This window comes from Labeo rohita, chromosome 11, assembly GCF_022985175.1.
Source record: "Labeo rohita strain BAU-BD-2019 chromosome 11, IGBB_LRoh.1.0, whole genome shotgun sequence".
NCBI lineage: Eukaryota > Metazoa > Chordata > Actinopteri > Cypriniformes > Cyprinidae > Labeo > Labeo rohita.
This window is the reverse complement of record NC_066879.1, coordinates 21,082,643-21,108,093: the sequence shown is the minus strand read 5'-3', so window position 1 is coordinate 21,108,093 and position 25,451 is coordinate 21,082,643. Positions and strand designations below refer to the sequence as shown.

At 33.5% G+C, this 25,451-nt stretch overlaps 1 protein-coding gene across 2 annotated transcripts; it reads left to right on the top strand.

The window, feature by feature from the left end:
* The first annotated feature begins 1,532 nt into the window (after positions 1-1,532).
* LOC127173247 (protein FAM126B) lies at positions 1,533-25,447 on the top strand. Of its 2 annotated transcripts, XM_051122999.1 has the most exons (13): positions 1,533-1,781; positions 6,999-7,081; positions 9,288-9,345; positions 9,575-9,679; positions 11,003-11,182; positions 11,273-11,353; positions 13,088-13,203; positions 13,594-13,689; positions 13,924-14,040; positions 15,540-15,627; positions 16,069-16,219; positions 18,533-18,667; positions 22,710-25,447. In XM_051122999.1, the coding sequence occupies exons 3-13, from the start codon at positions 9,295-9,297 to the stop codon at positions 23,300-23,302; spliced, it is 1,713 nt and encodes a 570-aa protein (XP_050978956.1). In that variant the 5' UTR covers positions 1,533-1,781; positions 6,999-7,081; positions 9,288-9,294; the 3' UTR covers positions 23,303-25,447. The 2 variants fall into 2 exon arrangements, with proteins under 2 accessions (XP_050978956.1, XP_050978957.1); XM_051123000.1 differs by lacking the exon at positions 18,533-18,667.
* Positions 25,448-25,451: the final 4 nt, after the last annotated feature.

Here is a 25,451-nt window from a genome sequence, read left to right as displayed (position 1 = left end):
TTTGGGCATCCGCCATGACACTGGCAAGTACAGCAAGCGGAGTGATACGATTACAAACTGTGAAAAGGCTGTTGGAGTTCTGATATCACTCTAATATCACACTCTTTTCAGCCAATCAGATTCGTGAACCAGAAATAACTGCTGTGTAAACATACATAAATAATTTTCACAAAATAAATATTGGAACTGATTATCTGGGGTCAGAACGCCAGCTCCTGCGTCGTGGTATTCTTATAAATGCGCATCAAAGACTTTGAAGAAATTGTTAAATTAAGTCCCTTGCTGCGTCCGAAATCGCATACTTCCCTACTATATAGTACGAGAAAAACAGTATGCGAGGCGAGTAGTATGTCCGAATTCATAGTATTCGAAATTCAGTAGGCGAGAAGTACCCGGATGACCTACTGCTTCCGCCCGAATTCTGTAGTACGCATATTATGGACACTTTCCTATCCCATGAGGCGTCATATTCGAAAAATGGCGGAAAGTGGAGACGCGGCTCATTTCAAGTGTAAGTACCTCAGGAAAAAACGTTGTTTACTGTGATTAAATTACACTTGCTTAACACAATCTAAATAAACGGATGACATTGTAAATCGAAACGTTATTTGATAAATAATCTAGAAGCTGTCTACAAAGGCCTGATCTGCGAGCAGCTGACCGACGCCTTCTCTGAGCTGTCTGTCCAATCAACGTTAAAACGCCGAACATTGCCGGTGCTCGTGCAGTGGAGCAGTCTCTTTAAATTTTCGCGCTGTTGTGACGACGCATGACACGTGATAACATCAATATGGCGGATGTAGTACGTCCGAATTCCATTCATACTATATAGAACGTACTTTTTAACGGTCGGGTAGTACGTTCATATTTAAATGTAGTAAGTTACCTTCTTAAGCAGTATGCGATTTCGGACGCAGCACCTGTTTTTGTTTTCTTCACGTACAAAAAGTATTCTCGTAGCTTCATAACATTAAGGTTGAACCACTGATGTCACTTGCACGTGAACGAAGGTCTTTCGAGTTTGGAACGACATGAGGGTGAGTAATTATTGACAGAATTTACATTTTTTGATGAACTATCCCTTTGAACAACCTAAAGTTGACGATACTAATCTCATGACCTCTTTTACAGTTCGTTAAAAAATCCCATTCATTATGAAAAATACAGTGCAACAGCACCCAGACTGTTTGCTATAATTACGTTACCCCTTTCACCCATTTAATAGCACAGGAGAACTGCAAACATAGTCTCTTTGATGGGAACTCGAAGTCCACTGCACTTCTCCGTGTGCATTTTCACCGAGATCGATGACGCGTGTCATCTCTCTTAACCCAAGCACGGGTCACCTATTCACCTGACCAATTGAGTCGCTCTGAACCAGCCCACGACACTACTGGCCAATAGCAGCGCAGTGCGGTGAGCACCGCTCAGCTCACCACTCACCGCACTGCGCAGCTATTGGCCAGCCGCGGCGAGGGCTCGATCAGAGCGACTCAATTGGTCAGGTAAATAGCTGCAAGTTGGCAGGAAGAGCTAGAGAGCGGAGATACATGATGATGTCAACACGGCAGTGATCCTTTCGGTCTGGCAAACGCAAGGCCTTTTTTAACCCATCGATTTCTTGATATAAATAGGAATGGTCCGGTGGGATTGTACAAGTAATGTTTTGCTTAATCTCAGAAGTGGTCGTTGTGTCGGGTCTGTCCTTTAAGGCGCATTGCAGCTTTGCTCAAGGACTCTAGTGATCATCTGCAGCATCCGGAGGAGTCCAGATCCTACTGGTATGTAATTCAGAACCGTACCGTTGATAGATTCAGTATGTTTGAGCATAGATAAGCATGTTTAATACGTTTGAACTACATATTTTGCAAGATGACGCTGATTCGGTTATATTTAGGCCGAATGATTATTAAACATGTTTATTAAAATACAATTACGGTCACTAAAAAGTTAACAACAAGATGTCATATGTAATGCAGAGATGATTTGCATAACACGTTTAGACACAAAAATATGCCCATGCTTTATTTCTCTTCTTAACGCAACCGTAAGTTATTATAAACGAGAAGTCCCGTTATTTTTAAATATATATATATATATATATATATATATATATATATATATATATATATGTATATGTATATGTATGTATATTTTTCAGTATATTTTACATTAACAGTTAGGTCCGACATGGGCTTGATATATGTTATTTCTAGAAAATGTAAAATAAATAAAATTATGACTGGCAGTTAAGTTGCTATTTTATAATATAAACACACCAGTTTCTAAAATTCAGTATTTATTTTGAATTTTATTGTTGTCAACTGCAATATTATTAGTGTAAACACATGAAACACTGTTAGATTGTTAGAAACTTTTATGGGAAACTATAATAAACATCACTGGGTAAGCGTTTACACTTTTTGTACACCCACTGATCGACTTTTAGTTTTGTATTTTGAGCTTATAATAGAAATTATGTAATATTTTTCAGCCTTGGATCACAGGTTGTCATGCTTACATTTGTCTGTGTGTGTTGACAAAATTGCTAAATTGATTTAGCTGAATCCTTTCTAAATGTCTTGTGATTTGTCTGTCACTAAATTAAAAAAGTTTAAAAAGTAATGCATGCTAAGTTTGAATGGGTGGAATAGAACATGTTCTGTTTTTATAGATGTTATCATTTTTTTAACATGCATCATTTAGTTTTAGCATAATGGTTTGGCTAATTTGTAAAGCTTTTTTCAATATCCGTTATCTTTTTTTTCTGGATACCTTAATGCTACACACACATTGGCATTATTCCCTCTCCTGGCATAACACCAGTTTTGAATCTCATGCACAAAGTGAAGTGATTTGATGCCAGAAAGGCACACCTATAAAGCGGCAGTATGAAGTTTGCATTCTCCCCCGCCTCACCCCAAACACAGATGCACCAGTGTTGAAAGCAGGAAGTCAGTGTTCGCTGACAAACCACAGTCAAATGAGACAGGAAGGGTGGCAGCAATCGCTGGGGCTTGATTGGCCACTGATGTAACCCTAGAGTAATTCTTTAATCAAACCAACTTAGTCGTTTTGCGCTAGACGGGGAGTTGTTTTTATCTCAGAGGAGCTGGATGGTGACCCTTGCCAAGGACTTGTATTCTGTGCACACAGAGATTTGCCCGGGCGAGATTAGACACCATCTGGCTAATTTGACAGGATTGAGAGTGATGAGATGCATCTAGCACTGTTAGAACAAAATCATTCTTGGTGTGTTCAACGCACGCATCTAGGAATGCATGTGTTTGTATACGAGTCCATATGTTTCGCTTGAATGTTTGTCCTCACTATGGTAACGTGAGATTTTGAGCGTCAGCGCAGGTGAATTGTGTGCCTTTGACAGTTTGGAGTGCGTTTGAGAGTATGCTACACAACCTATTCAACGATGACCTTTCTGTCACGTCCCGCTGCGCTCGACAGGCCGATCATAGTAAACTCTGCTTGTTGAATGCTTACTACTTTGATCTCCGTTTAGTGAAATCACCTCTCATTTTCCCTCTTTGTGCTAAGCTCTTTTCACAATGGCTATTTTAGGCCTCGCTGTGCGTCCCTCTTCGGGGGGACTGTATACACTTAATTATCTGGCACTGAATCTTGTAAGCTTCTTACCCGTTGGCAAGGGTTGGAGAGCAGGCGCGCTAAACGTGTTGCGTCCACGTAGCAGAGGAATGTTTTGGTCAGGCAGATTGCCCCTGTCTTGAGGTAAGGCTTGAAGGACTGCAGCTTCTGTGTAAAGAGGGGAGTATCTCTTGAGGGGAGTATTGACTGCTATTTTGTTGTGGCCGTGCTGCATTTTTCAAATTTTTTAGTTTTGGTTGAGTCAAAGTGTTGCAGAGCCTCGGGATAAACTTAAATTTTTTGACTTGGGAGGGACTAAGCCGAATGGGTGGTTGACATAACATGTCCATGAACCTTTGTTCCAGCATTAAAATTTAAGGTAAAAATACCCAGTCAAAAGTTTTCAAACAGTGAGATTTTTAATGTTTTTTAAAGAAGTTTCTTCTGCTCACCAAGCCTGTATTTGTTTGATTTAAAGTACAGCAAAACAGTAAAATTTTGAAATATTTTTGCTATTTAAAAAAACTGTTTTCTCTTTGAATATGTTTTAAAATGTAATTTATTTCTGTGATTTCAAAGCTAAATTTTTAGCGTCATTACTCCAGTCACACAATCCTTCAGAAATCGTTCTAATATTCTGATTTGTTGCTCAAAGAGTTTCTTTGATGAATAGAAAGTTCAGAAGAACAGCGTTTATCTGAAATAGAAATCTTTTGTAATGTTATAAATGTCTTTATCATCACTTTTGATCCATTTAAAGAATCCTTGCTAAATGAAAGTATTCATTTCTATAATTTAAAAAAGACATACACTGACTACAAGGTTCTGATGTTACAAAAGCTTTTTTCCTTTCCAGATAAATGTTGATCTTTGGATCTTTCTATTCATCAAAGAATTTTGAAAAAATGTGCTCAGCTGTTTTAAATATTTATAGTAATAAAAATAAAGATGTTTCTTGAACAGCAGTTTAGCATATTAGAATGATTTCTAAAGGATCATGTGACACTAAAGACTTGAGAAATAATGCTGAAAATGTAGCTTTGATCACAGGAATAAATTACATTTTAAAATATATGTGAATGTACTTTAGATCAAATAATTGCAGACTTGGTGAGCAGAAGAGACCTCTTTAAAAACATAAAAAATCATACTGTTCAAAAACTTTTGACTGGTAGTGTATGTGTTTTAGGGAAAAGTGTATTTATGTGTTTTGGAATATTTTCTCTGGCTCAGCTCCTGCGTATGTAATAAATAAATAAAACCAATAAACACAATGCCTATTTGTCTATAAATTTGGTTAAAGCATTTAAGTATAAAAGCATTTTGATTTAATTTATACAGTATATTTAAAATTATGCAGCATGCATGCTGTAAGTGGTCACCGTTTATTTTAGGAAGAACCAGACTCTTTCATCCCGGGCAAAATTACAATTACTAAATGTACACTTTGTTCAGCAAGAACACATTAATTAAATGTGACAAAAAGATAATGACGTTTATATTGTTACAATGAGTTTCGCTTCAAACAAAATGCTTTCTATTTATTAAAGAATCCTGTTTTTTTTCCTCTTCGCCTTCGCAAAAATAAGTATTACAGTTGTTTTTAACACTGATAATAAGAAATGTTTCTTAGGAAATCAGCATATTAGAATGATTTCTGAAGGATCATGTGACATTGAAGTCTGTAATAATGGCTGCTGAAAATTCAGATTTGCATCACAGGAAAAAATTAAATTCTAAAATATATATAAAAAAAAAACCCAGTTATTTTAAAAGGTAATAATAATGTCACATTATTACTGTTTTACTGTATTTAATAATAATTAAAAAAAATAAATAAATAAAAATAAATAAACGCAGCCTTGGTGAATATGCAACTTTTTAAATGCTTTAAAAATTCCCCAAATGTGCAAATGTGAGAATATGTTACAGTTACATAATATCTGCAGTACTGGTCATATTCTTAATAAATAAATAAAGAAATGATCTAATATGGTAGTAAAACAAGTATTAAATTGTAAAGAGTAAAGATGATGTATAATAACATGAGCTGTCTTCCTGGTAATGTGTGAAAGCAAAAAGTGATCAAAAAGCAAAAAGCAATCAAAAATCATGTTTTTTATTATGTTATCATGTTTTTGTGTTTTATTGGGTTAGTTAGCTGTATTTTTAAATTATTTTTTCTTAAAATTTTGAAAATCGTTAAAAACGAAGTTATCTGTTTTTGCAATGAATTCTTCATATATTTAATGAAAAATAGTTCAAATGCAATTAATATGAAAACAGCTGTAATTGTATAATTGTTTGTATTTTTCTTGTTGAAAATGTGCTTTAAAAGTGTGTGTGAATATATTGTTGTGTGTGTATATATATATATATATATATATATATATATATATATATATATATATAATGTGTGTGTTTGTGTGCGTTAACTTTTAAATCTAATTATAAAATTCTGTTTCTACTACAATTTATTGTAAAAAAAAATCATTTACACAGTAGCTGTCATAACTTGTTTTCATAACAGATTTATTAAATATTCAAGACATAACTACAGGTTAAGTAATATGATGAATATATAGGCTAATATAAGTGTACATGTGACCCTGGACCACAAAACCAGTCATAAGGTTACATTTTTAATGGACTGATATGGTGCCCCGATTTTGAACTTCCAAAATGCAGTTTAAATGCGGCTTCAAACGATCCCAGATTTCTTTAGAGAACTAATGAGCTGTGTACACTGAATGACTTGGTAAATGTAATGCAACGTGACATTGTTTACAAGCTGTTTTTTGTTGTTTTTGTTGTTTTTTGTTCTTTAAACTGAAGCGCTTCTACAGGGATCTGTCACGCCACATCAGAAAGCACCAAAAAGGCACTTATTGTTTGAATTCCCTAGAAAATGGACATAATTTGAGAATTTTTAGTTTTACCTAAATGTTACGTTTATATATGGAAAGCTTTAAGTGAAGTAAAAAATGGTGTATAACAATAGCTGTTCATCTAGGCTGTCTTAGGTCATGTCTCGACAGCACAAGTAGGATTTGGGATGTTGTCAGATTTTGTTTAGCGTGTAAAGCATCTGTTCTGTTCACCTCGGATTCACTCCCAAACCCCCAGCACAGCGCTGCTGTCTAATCACAGCACTCTCCCCCTCACAACACACTGCCATATGCAGAGCCTGCCATTTTAAGAGCCGCACACAAACATGCATCAACACAGATGTCCTGTTTTAGGACTGAATGGGGGAACACCTGTGTGTGTGTTTGCAAAATTCAATTCTCAGTTTGGAAGATGAGCCAACAGTCGCTGTAGTAACCGTGATGCGCATGTGTCAAGCAGGTGTGCGAGTTCTTTTTTATGAGTGGGACGTGTCTTCTTTTTATCTGCAGGCTGTTTGACCAGAGATCAACAGACATGGAGAATCTAAGCCACGTCTCTGCTTATCTACACTTCTGAACTGGGTTTGAGTCAGGTGAGCCAAAATGAACACAAAAATGGTTTAGGGGAGTAAATAAAATTACTACAAATTGTGAAATTACAGTTTGCACATTTAAAGGGATAGTTCACCCAAAAATGAAAATTCTGTCATTAAACCGGATGGTTTTCTGATCTTAGATGGATGGAAAAAAAGTGTTGTTCTTTTGAACTTTCTGTTCATCAAAAATCCATTGAAAGACATTACTCCAGTCTATAGTATCGCAAGATGCTGAACACTTGAAGATTTTGAAAACAAGTGCTGCATATTCTTTTTGTGGAAACAAAAATGATACACGTTTTTTTTTCATGATTTTTGATGAATAAAAAATTCCAAAGAACAACCTGTATTTGGAATAGAAATGTTTTGTAAAACTATAAACTTAATTTGCTCAATTTAATGTATCGTTGCTGAATAAAAATAATCATTTATTTTTAAAAATCTTACCGACCTCAAACATTTGAATTATAGTGTACGGTGTAGATATACTGTATAATTAACTACAAAACTATATCTGTATATAGATATTTATAGATTGTTGAGTTTTTATAAGATCATTAAGATCATGAAAAATAAGTTTAGTCCAAGTGTGTCAAAACTTATGAACAGTGTGTATATAATATATAATATATAATATATATATATTAGGGCTTTCAGTCTATTAAAATTTCAATCTAATTCATTACATGATGTTTCGATTAATTAATCTAATTAATCGCAAAATACATTTGACTGTGAAAATACCCAGAAAAGGTTATTCGAAGCTATTTTTGTGTTAAATGAAAAAGTGTCAAGTAGACATTACAAATTGTAGCTTTAGAAAGAAATATTTTATTTGATTTAATTTATTTATTTGATTTAATGCAATGGTCTAACGTAAACTATGGAACATAAAAGAAAATAATTTGAGAAACATCTTAGTATTTTTTATTCATACGATGAAAGTTATTGGTAACCAAACAGCTTTGTTACCAACAGCTTTCAAAATACCTTCTTTCATGTTCCACAAAACAGAGGTTTGAAATGACATGAGGGTGAGTAAATGATGACAGAGTTATTTTTTTGGTGAACTAACCCTTTAATGTTATTCTTATTCTGTTTTTTTTTTTTAATGAAATGATACTTTAAATAAAAAACGAAATCTGTTAGCGGGTGGCGATAAATGTCTTTATGAGTCATTCATTTATTCATTCGATTCGTTCAAACGGCTGATTCAGTCAGGAATGAAGTAAATGGCTCTCTTTATGAATAGGCTTTTGAATCATTTGTTCACACGATTCGTTTAAAACATGGAAACTAAACACTGCTGTGTTGCTCAGAGACGCGCAACAATTCTGCTATGGCTTTAAAGGTAATATGTTCTCTGAAAAATTGAGCAAAAACATAATACTGTGCTTAAAACAACACAATATCAACTTCTTATTTACTGTTATATAAAATTACATTTAAGGTTGTGATAGATTAGGACAAAATCAGCACTTGTGTCATATTGCTCTTGCTGCCCTTATGAAGTCCACTTCCAAAACAAGATTCACATATAATGTACTCATCCCCTTGTCATCCAAAATGTTCATGTCTTTCTTTCTTCAGTCGTTGAAATTATGTTTTTTGAGGGAAAAAATTTCTGCATTTTTCTCCATAAAATGGACTGATATGGTGCCCTGATTTTGAACTTTCAAAATGCAGTTTAAATGCAGCTTCAAACGATCCCAAATGCGGTTGTAAACGATCCCAGCCGAGGAAAAAGGGTCTTATCTAGCGAAACGATTGTAATACCCTAACTGTCATGAACCGGAACAAAATCAGGCACCGTATCAGTCCATTATATGGAGAAAAATGCTGAAATGTTTTCCTCAAAACACATAATTTCTTTATGACTGAGGAAAGAAAGACATGAACATGTGAATCTTTGTTTTGGAAGTGGACTTCTCCTTCAAACTGACAGCCCTAATAAATGTATAAAACCTGTGCCAGAGATATTGCCATTGAAACTAGCCATGAAATGATTTGCATCACTAAATGGAATAATGCAAAATATATTTTCGTGGTCGATGGGAGAAGAAATTTGCCTTGCAAATTTTCTCAATTCAATGGCATTGACATCGCAGCAAAAAATAAATTTTGGGTCATTTTTTTGGTGCAAGAAAGGTAATATTTGTAATATTTCTTACCCCCTTCACCTTTACCTTTTTTCCTCTCTCAGGAGGACCATGCTCTGCTCAGAGCGTGGCGTGGTGGAGGAATGGCTCTCAGAGTTCAAGGTGAGAGGTTTGACATCTTTGCAGGATTTAATATGACGTTTTTATATAGCTCACTCAAATTAAGTCCTCCCTTCCCCAGTGATCTGAGCGCGATGTCTCATTAACCACATTTGGTTTCTGAATCTCAGAACTTAATGGAGGAATATTTTCAGCCTCTGAGTTAATTCAATTCCAGGCCGATTCAGGTTGAGGCTGCTTAGTCATGTCTACCGCCGTTTCTCCTCCTTAGACGTTACCTGACGATCAAATCCGCAGCTATTCTGGCAGCCTGCGTCTGAAGAAAGCTCTGGTACCTGCTCTCTACGCTGTTATTCAGGAGCAGCCCAGCAGTGAGGTATGATAAAGGGTTTGAAATGCTCAGATTCATGTTTAATTTAAGAATGTTATGAGTATTTTCTTGTCAAAGGGTCTTTTGTTGGGTAATGTTTTCTTTTGAAAGCACATGTTGATACACGCGTTCGGAGGAGATTTAGAATGGCATGATATGAGTTAAGACTTGGTTTTATTATTTTGGATTATTCAGTGTTGTCTTCATTATTTAAAGCTATTAAAATGTTTTAATTAATTGAAATATAGATGAAATGAAAAGCAACAAATATTAGATGAAAAGCTTAAACATTAAAACAAAATATTGCGACTAATTGGAATAAAATACGTTATTTTAAATACTAAAATGACTAAAACTAAAATAAAAAAGTAAATTAAAGGTAAATAGAATTTAAAAAGCATAACATTTTTTGTATAGGTTTTATACTAATTTTTTTAATAGTTTTTTTCTTTTTTACTTTAATTTTTTATACTTTAAAACATATTCTTTTTATAATTTTTATAATATATATGTATGTATGTATGTATGTGTGTGTATATATATATATATGTATATATATATATATATAAGGAATTTTGAGTGATTTTTGACTCTGTTTCATATTTAATAATATTTCATAGCATATTATAGTTTCAGTTTAATTTTCATAGTTTTATACAAAATTTGTATACTTTTTCTTTTTTACTTTAATTTTTTTATACTCTTTTTTTTTAAAATAATTTTTTTATCATTTACATATATATTTGCAAGTAAAGTAATTTAAGTGATTTCTTTTAAGTGATCTTTTAATTTCATATTTAATATTATTTCACATCATATTATAGTTTCAGTATTTCAATTTTCACAGTTATACTAAATTTGTATACTTTTTTCTTTTTTACTTTAATTTTTTATTTTGTTTTTTAAATTGTTTTTATATATATATATATATATATATATATATATATATATATATACAAATATACAAATTTATATTTGTACTTTATTCTTTTTTACTTTTTTTAATATACTTTTTTAAAATAATTGTGCTAATTTATATATATATAAATATAAATATAAATATATATATATATATATATATATATATATATAATTATATATTTTTGCAAGTAAAGGAATTTTTGTGATTTCTGACTCAGTTTTAATTTCATATTTAATATTATTTAATATCTTATTATAATTTGTTTAATTTTCGTAGTTTCTTATGCTGCTTGCTTATTCTAGTGCTTTTTATTTATTTATTTATGTAGCAAAGGAGTGTTTCTCCCTGTTCCTGTGTCCCATGCTGTCTCTTTTACTTTATATCATTGTCTTTCTCTTCCTCTCTAGCTGCTGGCTCCGGTGTGTCATCAGTTGTTTGAGTTGTACCGGAGCTCTGAGGAGGGTTTGCGTCGGTTTACTCTGCAGTTTCTGCCTGAGCTCATCTGGGTGTACTTGCGTCATTCTGCCAGCAGAGAGCGCTACCGCAATGGCTGTGTGGAAGCCCTTTTACTGGGGATCTATAACCTGGTGAGAGATCGGTGATTGTGCATTACCTGCAATTTCCTGAAATTTAATATCTAAAGTTGTCATGCGCTATATACACATCTTGTGTTACAGGAAATTGTGGACAGTAAAGGAAATGGAAAGCTGCTGTCATTCACCATACCGTCTCTCTCCAAGCCTTCAATATACCATGAGGTAAGAGGTGGAGTAAAATACAAAGACTTTTTAAGCTGACCGTTATTGGGTGGCTAAGATGCAGGAGGTATCAGTTTCAGATCAATGAAGATGATATCTCCTGCTATTACGCATACAAAACAGATCTGGTTTCATTTTAGACGGTGAAACTAGAGACTAATGCACAAACCTACAAAAGCAAAAGAACCTGGATTTCTGTTGGTGTATGGTTTGATAAGACAGGACAATATTTGGCCGAGATACAACTATTTGAAAATCTGAAATCTGAGGGTGCAAAAAAAAAAAAAATCAAAATATCAAGAAAATCACTTTTAAATTTGTCCAAATGAAGTTCTTAACAATGCATATTACTAATCAAAAATTAAGTTTTGATATATTTATGGTAGCAAATTTGCAAAATATCTTCATGGAATATGATCTTTACTTATCCTAATGATTTTTGGCATAAAAGAAAAATTGATAATTTTGACCCATACAATGTATTGTTGGCTATTGCTACAAATATACATGTGCTACGTAAGACTGGTTTTGTGGTTCAGGGTCACATATTGTCACATATTATGAAACACACACACACAAAAACCAATAAACCTTTAACAATAATACCTCTTAAACACTACAAAAAATAAATGAAAAAAACATGATTTTTAAAAATGTCATAAACAGCTATTTTAAACCTTTTTTCATTCAAACTGTGACTATTATAAAACAGTATTATAACTTAAAAATGTAATATTAAAATAGTGCTGTCAAATAGATTAATCGCGATTAATCGCATCTAAAATATAAGTTTGTGTTATATATATATATATATATATATATATATATATATATATATATATATATATATATGGGTGATTCTCCTGAAAATGTAGTTTTAAAGATTTCAAACATGAAATTTTTTAAAATATTTATATCAACAAATTTCCTTTTGAAGCATTAAAAGCAAGGTCTTAAGTGTTAGTGAACATAAATTTTAAAAGGTTTAAAATTTAACACATTTTTGAACATATTTTCCAAAACAAGTTCTTAAAAATCTCATCACCGCAAAAGGCTGAAAACGTCAATTCCGTTAGGAAAGCCAATACATTTTCACATTTTAAAAAATTATATAGTATTATAAACAGTCATGCACAGTTACTTGAAACTCTGAAATAAAATGTATTTTTGAATTAACATTTTTATTTGATTTTCAATGATTTCTCTCATTACCGCAACACCTTTGCAATTTGCAAACTAATATATTTATTATTTTATTGAAAACTGAAATATTTTAAAACTGTTGTGGCAAACATGAAAGAACGTAATGTATAGATTCTGCACATACATTTAAAAGCAAACTACTGTTTTTCAATTTATTAAATAAACATTAAATGAACACACGTTGCGGTAATGATACATAGGTTACGGAAATGAGGTTGATAATTTCAAGTAATGAAATTTCATAATTACTAAGAACTGTATTGTATATTAAGAATGAGGTATAGTTAAAATAACATTTAACAACATTTAATGTAGAAAATAAATTAGATAATGGATCAAGTTTAAGATGTTTTTCCAGTAGGATAAACTCCATCTGACACTTGTTTACATGCTCTGCCAATAAACATAAGGCTCATTCTTTAAGTAATGTAATTTAAAATGGTTTCTATTGAACTTAATAAGGCTAAACTTTTATTTGTGAGCCTTACATGGATGAATAACTAAAGCCGAATGCTCTGATGTTTAACGCAGCCATCCAGCCTGGGGTCTATGGCGTTAACCGAGGGAGCCTTGAACCAGCACGACCTCATCCGGGTGGTATACAGCGGTCTGCTATCTCAGAGAGAGACGTTTACCTCACAGAACAGGTGATTTTTTTTTTTTATTTATTTTTTTTTTTATTCTGTACTTATTCCTATTTTTAGAGGATGTAGGTTTGATGTGTGGAATATTTGATTAATCGCACTATTGCCCGCTGGACCGTTTTATTGCCGTGACTCAGCTGTGACTTTTTCCTGCAGGTTGAAATGGGCTGTAATGATTTCTCAGCATTTTTATTTCATTAAACCTCTGCTGGAGCTTCACGACAGCGATATCCGTGCCTACATAGTGTGATTTGTTATTACCCATTCCGTCGACTAGATACACGCCGACAGTCGCTGACTCATAATGTATCGCGGTCTGATTTGTCGTTGTAAAATTATGCAGATGTCAGAGGGGGGTTGTGTAACAGCAGCATGTGTGTGTGTCTCCTGCAGGTTTGAGGTGCTGTCTTTTCTAATGCTTTGCTACAACTCAGCTGTGGTCTTTATGCCTGCGTCGTCCCACCAGTCGGTTTGCAGAATGAGCACACGGTAAGAGAGCGCATGAGTTGTATTTTCCACTAACGATCCGGGAACGTCTCAGCCTTTCTCTCTCTCTTTGAAATTTCTTGCTGGTACAGGCAGAGATGGAATGATTAAATGGATTACATGGAATATTGATTTAGAGAGAGGGAGCAAAGGATTTCTGTGGCGGGTCATAGCATTAGGATAAAGGCCTCCAAATAAACATGTCATTAAAGATATTCTCGGAATCTTGTTATGCAGACTCTGTGTGAGCGGTTACCCGCGGCAGCAGGAGAAGTCGTGGAAGGAGCCGTGTAACCGTGTGCGATTGGAGCCGGAGTTTATGGTGCAGATGCTGACTGCTGTTTACCATGCAATGTGAGTTTAATAACTGACATCAAACATCTGCTTTTTTTTGTTCCATGACAGTATTTTTCTTTAAGAAAAGGGGAATTTGATATAGATTTTTAATAATTACTGCTGGATGCTAAAGAGGAACCTCTAAATAATAACATTTAGAGAAACATTTCTTACTTTTACTAAAGCAAAACATTAATAGATTCGATTGTTTCTAAGAAATCTGACATCAGAATTAACTCCTAACTTAATTTTGTTATTATTATTTGTTATTATTAAATATTATTACATTTTTTAAATTATTCAGCATTATATATCAATCAAAAGTAACAGTGAATATATTTCTAATTTTACGAACGTTTTATACTTTACATAAATGCTGTTCGGCTTCCGAAAAATATCAAGCAGAACATCTGTTTTCAACATTTATAAGTATTTTTAATAATTTTACATTATCATTTATAATGTTGTTATTTTTTAACTAAATGCTGCTTGGTTTCAACAAAAATATCATGTAGCTCAACTGTTCTCAACATTTATGATAATAAGTAATTAATTCTTTTTTTTTTTTTTTTTTTAATTATTCACATATTGTTAAGATTTTTTAAAAAATATTTAGCAAGAATGCATTAAATTTAATCAAAACAGTCAAAACATTTATAATGTAACATTATAAATGAATGCATTTATAATGTTACAAAAGTTTTATATTTTAAATAAATGCTGTTCGGTTTCCACAAAAATATCAAGAAGCTCAACTGTTTTTAACATAAAATAATAAGTAATTATCAGTAATTATTCTTTTTTTAATTATTCAATTATTAAGATTTTGTAAAAATTATTTAGCAAGAATGTATTCAATTTAATCAGAAGTGGCAATGAATACATTTATAATGTTACAAAAGTTTTATATTTTACATAAATGTTGTTTGGTTTCCACAAAAATATCAAGCAGTTCAGCTGTTTTCAACATTTATAATAATAAGTAATTCTTCTTTTTTTTATTAATTATTCAAATATTGTTGTATAAGATTGTATAAGATTTTTTTTTAATGCAAGAATGCATTAAATTCAATCAAATGCTATTCGGTTTCCACAAAAATATTTTGTGTTTTTAACATTTATAATAATAATAATAAGAAGAAATGTTTCTTGAGTAGTAAATCAGTATATTAGAATATTTTTTGAAGGATCATGTGACACTGAAGACTGCTGAAAGTTCAGCTTTGACCTCACTGAAATAAATTACATTTGAAAATGTATCAAAATAGAAACACGTTATATTTCACAATACTACTGTATATTTGATAAAATATATGCAGCTTTGGTGAGCATAAGAGACTTATTTCCCCAAACCCCAAATTTTTAAATAGTAGTGTATTTCTGAGCAACATTCAAAGCTATTTTTTTTACTTTAGTAAGAGAAGGAAAAAAGTATTATATATTTATTTCCTGTTAATTTTCAATTAATGGTTTGCTAATGATCTCATCTGCATGATGATGCTCGTTCCCATCAACAGTTATAATGGGCAGTGGGATCTGGGGAGGGAAGCTTTGGACGACATCCTCTACCGAGCACAGCTAGACCTCCATGCCCAGCCATTACTGGTAAAAGTCACTTGGGGAAAATACAGTGGGGTCTGAAAGTCTGAGACACTAAAAATCAGTGTTTTTTTTTTTAAGTTGTCATTTAAACAAAAAAATCAATGTCTTTAAAAATGTAAAGCAAAGGAGTACTACAACATAAAATGAAGAAGAAATATGAAAGATTCTACACTATTTCTTGATCAGCAACCAAATAAGTAAATATCTGTTTTAGATTAGATGTGAAGTACTTGGTACAGAAAGTCAGATGTATTTGATTTTGCTAAAAAATGCAAAATGGAAACCGTTTCACTGGTGGTCTCAGGCTTTTGGACTCAAATGTACTAAACTAGTCAAGTTGGAGTTGTGGTTTTTGCTTCATCAACATGTTTTGAGAACATTTAAATTAAAATTCATATTGGAAATGTGATATTTCACTGCATGTCGTTGACCTCTGATCCTCAGGTGGCAAATGCAATTAGTCGCTCACTTCCGTCCCGTCCTCCGGAGGGTTCGCGGAACCTTCTGGAGGTGGAAGTCACGCCTGCAGGGAGATGCGTTTCACAGGCAGCTGTCACTGCCGCCTCCATTCGTCGCCTCCGCTGGAAACGAGAGGGTATGTGAGATATATACACACACACACACACACACACACAGACAAAAACACTTTTGGGACCAATTCTCACTATTAACTAGCATACATATTACTAACATATTGGCTGTTTATTAGTACTTATAAATAGTGCTGTCACTCGCGATTAATCCAAAATAAAAGTTTTTGTTTATATAATGTATGTGTGTGTGCTGTATATATTTATTATGTATATATAAATCCACACACATGCATGGATATATTTAAGAAAAATATGTAATGTTTATATATTAAATATGTTTATATATAATACTAATGTTGTTAATAAAAACATATACATGTAAATACATGCAAATATTTTCAAAATATATACTGTATGTGTGTGTTTTTATATATACATAATAAATATACACAGTACACAAACATATACAGTCATGGCCAAAAATATCGGCACCCTTGCTATTCTGTCAGAAAATGCAACCCTTCTCTCAGAAAATTGTTGCAGTTGCTCACATGTTTATTTTTTTGTTTGCATTGGAACAACACAAAAAACAGAAGAAAAGTCAAATCTGATACAATTCCACACAGAACCCAAAAAATGCACTGGACAAAATTATTGGCACCCTTAACTTAATATTTGGAAAAAATAACTGCAATCAATCGCTTCCTGTAACCATGAATGAGTTTCTTACACCTCTCTACTGGAATTTTGGACCACTCTTCTTTTGCAAACTGCTTCAGGTCATTCAGATTTGAAGGATGCCTTGTCCCAAATGCTGTTTTGAGATCTCTCCACAGGTGTTCTATGGGATTCAGATCTGGACTCATTTCGGGTCATTGTCCTGCTGGAAGACCCATGACCTCTGGTGGAGATGCAGCTTTCTGACACTGGCCACTACTATGTGCCCCAAAATTCTTTGGTAATCATCAGACTTCATGATACCGTTTACACAGTCAAGGCATCCAGTGCTAGAAGCAGCAAAGCAACCCCAAAACATCTTTGAACCTCCACCATGTTTGACTGTAGGAACTGAGTTATTTTCTTTGAAGGCCTCATTTCTTTTTCTGCAAACAGTGCCATGATGTCCTTTACCAAAAAGCTCTACTTTTGTCCCATCTGTCCACAGTACATTCTCCCAGAAGGATTGTGGTTTTGTCACAGAAATTTTGGCAAACTCCAGTCTTGCTTTTTTATGCCTTTGTGTCAGCAGTGGTGTCCTCATGGGTCTCCTACCATAGCGTCCCTTTTCATTTAGATGGCGACGGATAGTGCGAGCTGACACGGTTGTACCCCGTGTCTGCAGATCAGCTTGAATTTGTTTGGAAGTTTATCAGGGTTCTTTATCCACCATTCGAACAATCCTTCGGTGTGTTGTTTTTTTTTAAATTCATTTTGCTCTTCCATCTACGTCCAGGGAGGTTCGCCTCAGTGCCATGGGCTGTAAACCTCTTGATGATATTGCGCACAGTGGACACAGGAACATTAAGATCTCTAGAGATGGACTTGTAGCCTTGAGATTGTCCATGTTTTTCCACAGTTTTTTCTCTCAAATCCACAGACAACTCTTTGCACTTCTTTCTTTTCTCCATGCTCAGTGTGACACACAACACAAAGGTTGAGTCAACTTTTCTCCATTTTAACTGGTTGCAAGTGTGATTACTATATTGCTCACACCTGTTACTTGACACAGGTGTGTCTAAATAAAAATTACAGGAGCATCACATGCTTGAAAAGCAATTACTTTTTACAATTTGGACAAGGTGCCAGTAATTTTGTCCAGTTATTTTTTTGAGTTCTGTGTGAAATTGATCAAGTTTAACTTTCCTTCTCTGTTTTTTTGTTGTTGCAGTGCAAACAAAAACAATAGCACGAGAATACCAATAACATTTGCAATTGGAACAATTTTCTGAGAGAAGTGTTGCATTTTCGACAGAATTGCAAGGGTGCTGATATTTTGTCCATGACTGTATTATGTAAACAAAAACTTTTATTTTGGATGCGATTATTCGCGATTAATCACAATTAATTGTTTGACAGCACTACTTACAAAGCAAATATAAATGTTTTTTTCTGCATGACCGTATTTTAAATCAAAGTAGGAGGCAAAAGTCATAGTTAATAGTAAGAATTGGTCTCCGAACTAAAGCATGACTGAAACTGAAGTTTTTATTTTGGTTGTTTATTTTCCTTCATGATGATTAAAATCATAATGAGAGCATTAACATCCTCATCAGTCCCTCCACTGCATCCATTCACGCATCAGGAAAAGGCCATTTTTGTGTGTGAACTTTTCCCTGTCAGCATCATGTTCAGTACGCTCACTGTCTTCACCTCAGATTGTTTTGATTTCTCAACCACGACTGAATTCTACGCCTCCATCACCCCCTGCCGATACACCCCCCCGGAGAGACCCGACAATCCTGTGGCACGCGGGCGGATAAAGTGCACCATTCACCTAACCTTGCAAGGGGGTAGGCAGGGCTCAGGAACATCTCACCATTAGACAGTACATACACAAGCCCTGCCCTTCATCATCATAGAAAGTATTCATTGGCCTACAGTTTAAACTGACCCCATTGCATGGAAAACTTCCTTTTGTCTGTTACTAGTGTCTTTACGTACCTTAGTGTCGTATTGTGATCATTTGTGGTTAACCTTTTGTGTTCAGTTTTGTTTTAGGATACTTTTACTGTGCTTGCAAGGCAATGATATATTAAAGAGATTCAGCCAAAAATGAAAATTGTGTTATTGAGTACTCATCCTCATGTCGGTCCAAACCCGTAAGACCTTTGTTCATCTTTGGAACGCAAATTATCGATGTCCTAACTTTCTGGGCCTTGAACGTTTCCGTTGCGTTGCTGTCTACGCAGGGTCAGAAAGCTCTCGGATTTATCAAAAACATCTTAATTTGTGATCTGAAGATGAATGAAGGTCTTACAGGTTTGGAACGACATTAGGGTGAGTAATTAATGACAGGATTTTCATTCTGGGTGAACTATCCCTTTAAAGAAAATTACATTCCTCTTCTTTTTCCTTCCTTACAAATTTCTGCAGTTCATTTACCTCAAACCTTATAATATACAGATTCATTCAAGTATTTTTTAATATTTCTGTGATTGGTCTTGTTTTGGTTGTGTTAAAGTCATGTTAAAATGATCATATAGTATTTACAGTTTGAGTGCACATTAATATCACCATCATGTCATAATTACCAGTTGCTTTTTTAAAATATTATTAGGGATTAAAGCTTTATTATTGTTTCTGATCAAAGTAATTGGATCAAATTGTATTTTGTGTAATATTAATGAATAATAATGTTAAAATTTGACAGAAATTACTACTCAGTGAACATGTACATCAATTACACATCTAATGTGCATCCTTTGCTCTACACTGTAAAAAATAAAAAACACGATTTGTTGAGTCAGCTTAAAATAATTTGTTACCTTGCTGCCTTAAAATTTTAAGTTCAGTCAACTAAAATAAGTTTAGTCAACTTGAAATGTTAAGTTGTATTAAGTAACATCTTAGATATTTGTGTTTGCTAAACTTAACAGATGGGTAAGTAACCCAGCTGCCTTAATTTTAAGTTGATTCAACTCAAATATCTAAGTTGTCACGTAGTATAATTTAACATTTCAAGTTGAATAAGTTGAATTTGAGTTGACTGAACTTAAAATTTTAAGGCAGCCAGGTTACAAATTATTTTAAGATGACTCAACAAATTGTTTTTTTACAGTGTACCTTATGTTGCATTAATGCTAGAAAGCTTTGTTGGGAAGTGAAAATAAGAGGGAAAATTATACATTTGTCTAGCACATCCATTTTTTCCCAACCAAATGCAATTTCCAAACTTGAAAGTACAAACTTCTGAGGTGAACGCAGCATTTCTTACTTCTACACTACTGTGCAAAAGATTGATTTTATGCAAAAATATAGGAAAGGTAGCAATATTTATGAAGTATTTTTCAATTTAAAATCTATTATTATTATTTTTTTTAAGTATATGAAAAATTCTAAATTTTAAAAAGTTTCTATTTGAATATATTTTAAAATGCAATTTATTCCTGAGATGGCAAAGCTAAATTTTCAGCAGCCATTAACTCCAGTCTTCAGTGTCACATGATACTTAAAAAATTAGGTTAATTTCTGAATAAAAAAAGAAAAAAAGATAATTGCAATTTAATATTTCTTTCTTTTTTTCCCCCTCAGAATTGATACAAACTTCCAAATCTGACATTTTTCCTCAGAATTGTGAGATAGAAACTTGCAATTGTGAGTTATAAAGTCAGAATTGTGAGGTATAAACGGTCAGATAAACTGTGAGATAAAAAAACGCAATTACCTTTTTTTTATTTTTTATTCAGTGGAGGAAACAGGTTTCCATACATTTCTTATTATCAGTGCTGAAAACTGCTTAATGTTTTTGTGGAAACCAATATACCTTTTTTTTCAGGATTCTTTAAAAAGGATTTATGTAAGTATTTATTAGGGCTGTCCTTGACTAAAGATTTTTCTGGTCGACTAGTAGTCGTTTATTTTAAGCATTAATCGACTATTAGTCGCATGTTTATTAATAAACCATATAAATCATAATAATGAGCCTTAAGTTGCCTGCGTAGCCTAATAAGCACACAAGCGCACATAAAAAAGCTGGCCACAGTGTAGCAGCAGCTAGAATAATTATGAAAGTGTCAGGGAAAAATAGCAAGTAGACTGCATTATCATTTTAAAAAATTATTAATAAACTAGTGCTTTCTTTGTTTTCGGCTTAAGAGATGAAGTCGGCGACACTGACTGGTCATCTCCGCTGTAGTGGATGCGCCTGTTTACATGTTTCATATGGATTACATAATCTAAAAATAGGCCTGTTTGTTTTCTATTTGAAGTGGTTCATTTTAAAAGCAGACATTTCACTCTCTATAGTTATGTTTTTCATGTCTGTAAGGCAGGTACACAAAGTGACGTGCTCAAGTTTCTATATGTTTTTCGTATATAAACTTCTGAGGGAGATGCTAACTAGCAATTGCAAGATATACTCTCCAAATTGTGAGATATACATTCATAATTGTGAGAAAAAGGACGAAATTGTGAGAAAAAAAAACAATTAACTTTTTATTTTTATTTCATGACGATTCATTTTGAATTCTGACTTTCTTTCTTGAAATTCTGATTTAATATCTGACAATTTTTTTTTTTTGTAATTCTAAATTTATGTCTCACAATTCTGACTTTTTTTATATATAAACTCAAATATAAATTCACAATTTTGAGAAAAAAAAATAGAGAGAATATAACCTCCGTTTGCAAGATAACATCTCCAAATTGTGAGATATACATTCATAATTCAGAGAAAAAGGGCAGAATTGTGATAGTCACAATTAACTTTTGTTTTTATTTCATGGCGACTTTTTTCTTGTAACCTTGTTTATTGAAATTCTGATTTGATATCTGACAATTCAGGGTTTTTTTTTTGTAGTTCTGAGTTACAATTCTGACTTTTTTGTATATATAAACTCACATAAATGAAGAATTCTGAGGAAAAAAAATTTGCGAGATGTTAACTAGCAAGATACATTGTCCAAATTGTGAGATTCAGAAAAGAATCGCAGAAAGAGCATCCTTTTTGCTTTAATTTACAAAAGCGCAACGTTTCGTTGTTATTGTGAGTGCACACAAATAAATGTAGAGTCTTTACAGATTCGAAAGATGTTTTACTTTTTTCTGTATGACCAAAATGACAGAGTATTTTAAGATTAAGTGACTGCACTGCTGTTTAGCTTCCACACTCCGCACAGACACTTAAATAGCGCACGTTTTTCTAGGTTAACATTAGATTGAGCTGCCATGTAAAGCTACTACATACACTCTCAAATGAAAAGCTATATTTGAGGTCGATGAATGACAGGTGAGCGCATGGATGTCCAGCCCGATGTACTATATTACCACATAGACCAGCCATTATTGATCTGTCCATCACAGACTACATGACTTCGCCGCTTCCTCTGGAATTTTGGTCGACTTCTCATTGACTATTAGGGGGCAGCCCTAGTATTTACTATGATCAGCTTAATTTAATCCATGGTAACTGAATAAAAGTTTTCATAATAAAGAAACTCACCTAAAACTTTTGAACTGTAGTGTATTTAGATTCTTTGAATCTTCTCATCAGAGTTCACCAACAAAATTGGCCCCCTGAGCTTGAGTTGCTCCCACATTCTCATGTGTATGAATGGAAGTGAATGGAGTTTAGTGTAACCGGAGCTTTACACTTCAAAGACGGTGTCATGTTGTTTTTTTAGCCGAACCAACACAAGACGCGTGCTGAGTGTCAAAGCAGCTGTGATGCAGCATTTCACTGAGACACATCCAAAAGCCTGAGCTTACTTCTAAGCTCACCTAACACTATTCTTTTGCTGCCTTGCAAGCGCTGGTATTCCCTCTAGGAAATGCAAATCTAGTTAATCCAGCTTTCTGTTTTCTCTGCCTCATTTTTCCCTCGCTGTGTTTTAGATGCCGACGGCGTGAGTTGTGGAGAGGACTCTTTTGACCCAGATGAAGGGTTTTCCTCTGGGGCTTCCAGCAGCAGCCAGCCCAGCAGCGTGAAACGTGACTGGGTCATAACGGGCATTCGACCTTCCCGAGATCCGGGAGCCAGGCAGAGGGAGAGCACGTCGGCAGACACCAGAGCCGCCCTCCGAAGCCTCCACCAACGGCACCAGTCCCCTCCCCCCGCCATCAGCCTCCGTACCGCGGAAAACAGCCGCAGCCCGAGTCCCAGCGCTCCCAGACGCTTTCTGGACCCGCATTACATCCCTCCCTTCACTGGTGCGCCGCCTAAAACCAGCAGCACGTCTTCTAGCAAGTCTCTTGACTGTACAGGGCTAAACGGCTCATCGGGACCTACAGATAGCCTATCGCTGGGAAGCCTCAGTGCTGACAGAGCACACTATCTGTCAGCCATCAGCTTGCAAGAGGAACGTCTAGGGCGAGCGATGCGGAGCCAGGATCTCCTCTCTCCCGGGAGTCCGTTCTCCTCTGGAAGCCCGCTGTCCAAACAGTCTCGGTCACCCAGTTTTAATATGCAGATTATATCACAGGTGTAAAATGATTTTGCTGGGCTGTGTGTGTGCATGAGAATATGGAAGCTTATTTCTACTGTAGAATTAAAAAAAAAAAGTTTTGACCTTGTTTCTGACAATTCAGCTTGTTGTAAATTTATTTTTGTAATTCTGAGTTTATGTCTCACAATTTTGACTTTTTTCTGTATGTAAACTCTGATATTAATTCACAATTCTGAAAAAATTGTGAGATATACATTCATAATTGCAAGAAAAAGGGCAGAATTGCAAGAAAGTCACTGTTAACTTCAATTTTTTTTCATGACAGTTATTTTTTCTAATAATTCTGACCTTGCTTTTTGAAATTCTGATATTAATTCTGAGTTTGTCTCACAATTCAGACTTTTTTCTGTATATAAACTCACAATTCTTAGAAAAAAAATTGAGATGTTAGCTAGTGATTACAAGATGTAATCTTCAAATTGTGAAATACATTCATAATCGTGAGAAAAAGGTCAGAATTGTGAGATAAAGTCACTATTAACAATTATTTTTATTTCATGATCATTAGTTTTTTTTAGAAATTCTGATCTTGTTTCTTGTTTCTCATTTAATCTCTGACAATTCAGGGTTTTTTTTTAATTCTGAGTGTATGTCTTACAATTCTGACTGTTTTTTCATATATAAACTCAGATATAAATTAACAATTCTGAGAAAAACAATTGAGAGATGCTAACTAGCAATTGCAAGATATAATCTCCAAATTGTGAGATATACATTAATAATTGTGGGAAAAAAGTCAGAATTGCAAGAAAGTCACAATTAACTATTATTTTTATTTCATGACGATTAATTCTTCCTCATAATTCTGACCTTGTTTCTTGAAATTCTGATTTAATATCTGACAATTTTTGTTTTTTTTGTAATTCTAAACTCAAATATAAAATTCACAATTTTGAGTAAAAAAAAAAAAAAAGAAAAGTAACCTCCGTTTGCAAGATAAAATCTCAGAGAAAAGGGTCAGAATTGTGTTAACTTTTGTTTTTATTTCATGGCGACTTTTTTCTTGTAATTCTGACCTTGCTTATTGAAATTCTGATTTGATATCTGACAATTCAGGGTTTTTTTGTAATTCTGAGGTTGTCTCACAGTTCTGACTTTTTTGTATATATAAACTCAGATATAAATTCAGAATTCTAATTAAAAAAATTGCGAGATGTTAACTAGCAAGATACATTCTCCAAATTGTGAGATATACATTCATAATTGCGAGAAAAAGGTCAGAATTGTAAGAGTCGTAATTAAGTTTAATTTTTGCGTCATGATGATTACTTTTCTCCTCACAATTCTGACATTGTTTCTTGAACTCTTACTATTCAGTTATTTTTTCATAATTCTGAGTTTGTCTCTCAATTTTTTGTTTATAAATTCACAATTCTGAGAAAAAAGGAGAGATGTTAACTAAAAGATACAATCTCCAAATTGTAAAATATACATTCATAATTCCAAGAAAAAGTTCTGAGTTGTGAGAAAGTCACAAAAAACTTTTTTTATACTTAATGGTGATTATCTTTTTTCTAATAATTCTGACCTTATTTCTTGAATTTTTGATTTAATATCTGACACTACAGGTTTTTTTTTATAATTCTGAGTTTGCCTCACAATTCTGACTTTTTTCTACAAGTAAACTCAGATATAAATTCACAATTCTGAGGAAGAAAAGAGACATGTTAACTAGCGATTGCAAGATATAATCTCCAAATTGTGAGATACATTCATAATTGTAAGTAAAAAGGTCAGAATTGTGTCACATTTAAGTTTTATTTTTATTTTATGATGATTACTTTTTCCTCATAATTCTGACATTGTTTCTTGAAATTCTGATTTAATATCTGACAATTCAGGGTTTTTATGTAATTCTGAGTTTATGTCTCACAATTCAGATTTTTTTTCTATAAAAAAAACAGATATAAATTCACAGTTCTGAGAAAAAAAAATTGAGAGATGTTAACTAGCGATTCAAAGATATAATCTCCAAATTGTGAGATATACATTGATAATAATGAGAGTCAGAATTGTGAGATAGTCATAATTAACTACTATTTTCATTTCATGATGATTTGTTTTTTAATAATTCTGACATTGTTTCTTGAATTTCTGATGTAATAACTGACAGTACAGTTTTTTTTTTTTT